Genomic DNA, 2,175 nt, shown 5'->3' on the forward strand with positions numbered 1-2,175 from the left:
AATGAAATGTCCTTTAAACATAGAGGTTATCTAACTAAAAGTTTATGTGTAGCTCAGCAGTGTAGAATGAGCCTTTGAAGGACTGAGTTTTTTTTCTTACATTTGTCAATGCTTTCTAAGACTTTGACTGATTCCCGTTACTTAAGTGTAGGCACATAAAAGACTGAGTCTGTAGTTCACTCATTTTTTTGTTTGTTTTGTTTTGTTTCATTTCTCTGTGTAACAGCCCTGACTGTCCTACAACTAGCTCTTGTAGACCAGGCGGGCCTCGAACTCACAGAGATTCACCTGTCTCTGCCTCCCGAGTGCTGGGACTAAAGGCGTGCACCACCACCACCCGGCTCATTTATCTGTTGAATTCACCAAAGTCTGTTTATGGTGATCTTCCCATATTAGTTACTGGGTAAATATTGTTTGAATGAATAACCTGGTGACCTATTTCTTTATGTGTCTTTCTTCCCTTCCTCCCCTCTTTCTCTTCCTCCTTCTCTCTCTTTCTTTGTCCTTCTTTAAATCAGGGCACAAGGGCTTTCAATCTTTGTTACTTTCACTGTGAAAGAGTTCTTCTAATGTCTGACATCTTTTTTCTCAATTTCTATAGTCTGTTGATATAATTATATATAAAATAATATGTATATGATTTTTTTTTTTTTTTTTTTTTTGGTTTTTCGAGACAGGGTTTCTCTGTGCTTTGGAGCCTGTCCTGGAACTAGCTCTTTTATTATTATTTAATTGTGTGGGGGAGAAGGGAGGTATATGCACAGAAGTGCGGGTGCCTGCTGAGGCCAAAAAAGGGTTTCAGATTCCCTGGAGTTGAACTTATAGATGCTTGTGAACCACCTCATGTAAGAACTGAATACCTTAACTATTGAGTTATTTCTCTAGCCGTGATATGTATAGAATTTTAACACTTTTCTTCTGGGAGTTTTGTTCCATGTCTTTTATTATGCTTGTATTTTATTATAAAACAGAAAATTTTAGATTACTAAGACATCTTTTAATGTTTTTCTATCCTTTTCCAATGTGGTCATTTAAATAACATTAAATATTTACATATATTTCTTTTTGGTAATTGATTTTAAGCATTGTAATAGTCTATAATGTGTTGTATATAGAAATTGATGAATGAGCAGAAATTGAATATGACTTATGATAGAAAGTATTTTTTTACTATTTCTTTTCTTTTTTGGCCAGGAAATATTTTATTGACAACCAAGGATATAGTCATAAGAGAGGGAAGCACACAGAACTGCAAACTAAAACCCAACACCAAGTAATGGTCATTTGGGCCAGAAGCACTACACTCTGGGGTCCTCACATTCTCCCACCAGTAGATACACAAGACTGGGCATCCAAGGGAGGGGGTATAAGTTCTGGTGTCCCAGAGTGTGAGAGGATATGTGATGCTTCATTATGAGCGACAGGGCAAGGAGGTAAAATGGAACCGAGGTTCATCATTGCCCAAGACCACCTCCTCTTCTAAGAGCCAACACCAGGTGGAGGATTGAACCACCTAGGATCTTGTATTCAGCTGCTGTCTTCTCATCATTCATTCGTTTGCCACTGTAGATGAGCCTCTGCTGTTGTGGGGGGATGCCCTCTTTCTCTTCCACACGCTCCTTGATTCGCTCCACCTTGTCTGTGGGTTCAATGTCGATCTCAATCTCCTTTCCAGTCAGCGTCTTCACTTTAATTAGCATCTTCTTCCCAGGTTGAGGCTGTAGGTGGCTATAGTCCTGCTTCTTCTGCTGTGGTCACTGCTGCCACTTCCCAGCACTCCACGGCTCTTACTATTTCTTTAAACACCATGAAGACAGATTATTGCAAGCATCTTGACTCCATAGAACAGTTCTTGAAACATAGCAGATGATAAATAAATGTTTTAGAAGGGACAAATATAAATTAAAGAAATACATTCAATCAGGCTTCATAACAATGACAAAACACCTAAGAAAATAACTTAGGATTTCTTTCACAGTTCCAGAGATTTATGTCTAAAGTCATTACTTAGCACAATTGATTCCATTCTATGCATGAAGCAGGAAGAAAAGAAAAGAGACAAGAATCTAGGTATAACCATCAAAGGCACACACCCAGTGAGCTGTATCCTGAACCTAGCACTAACCTCTGAAAGCTTCCACTGCCCCTGAGAAAAGTACTACTAGCTGGGAGACT

At 38.7% G+C, this 2,175-nt stretch overlaps 1 protein-coding gene across 1 annotated transcript; it reads right to left on the reverse strand.

The window, feature by feature from the left end:
- Positions 1 to 1,386: 1,386 nt before the first annotated feature.
- LOC130868289 (NEDD8-like) lies at positions 1,387 to 1,709 on the reverse strand. The gene has a single exon (XM_057760555.1). It carries the CDS (start codon positions 1,698 to 1,700, stop codon positions 1,455 to 1,457), a length of 246 nt encoding a protein of 81 aa, XP_057616538.1. The 5' UTR covers positions 1,701 to 1,709; the 3' UTR covers positions 1,387 to 1,454.
- Between the last annotated feature and the right edge of the window lie 466 nt (positions 1,710 to 2,175).

The sequence above is a fragment of the Chionomys nivalis genome, chromosome X (assembly GCF_950005125.1).
Source record: "Chionomys nivalis chromosome X, mChiNiv1.1, whole genome shotgun sequence".
Lineage (NCBI taxonomy): Eukaryota > Metazoa > Chordata > Mammalia > Rodentia > Cricetidae > Chionomys > Chionomys nivalis.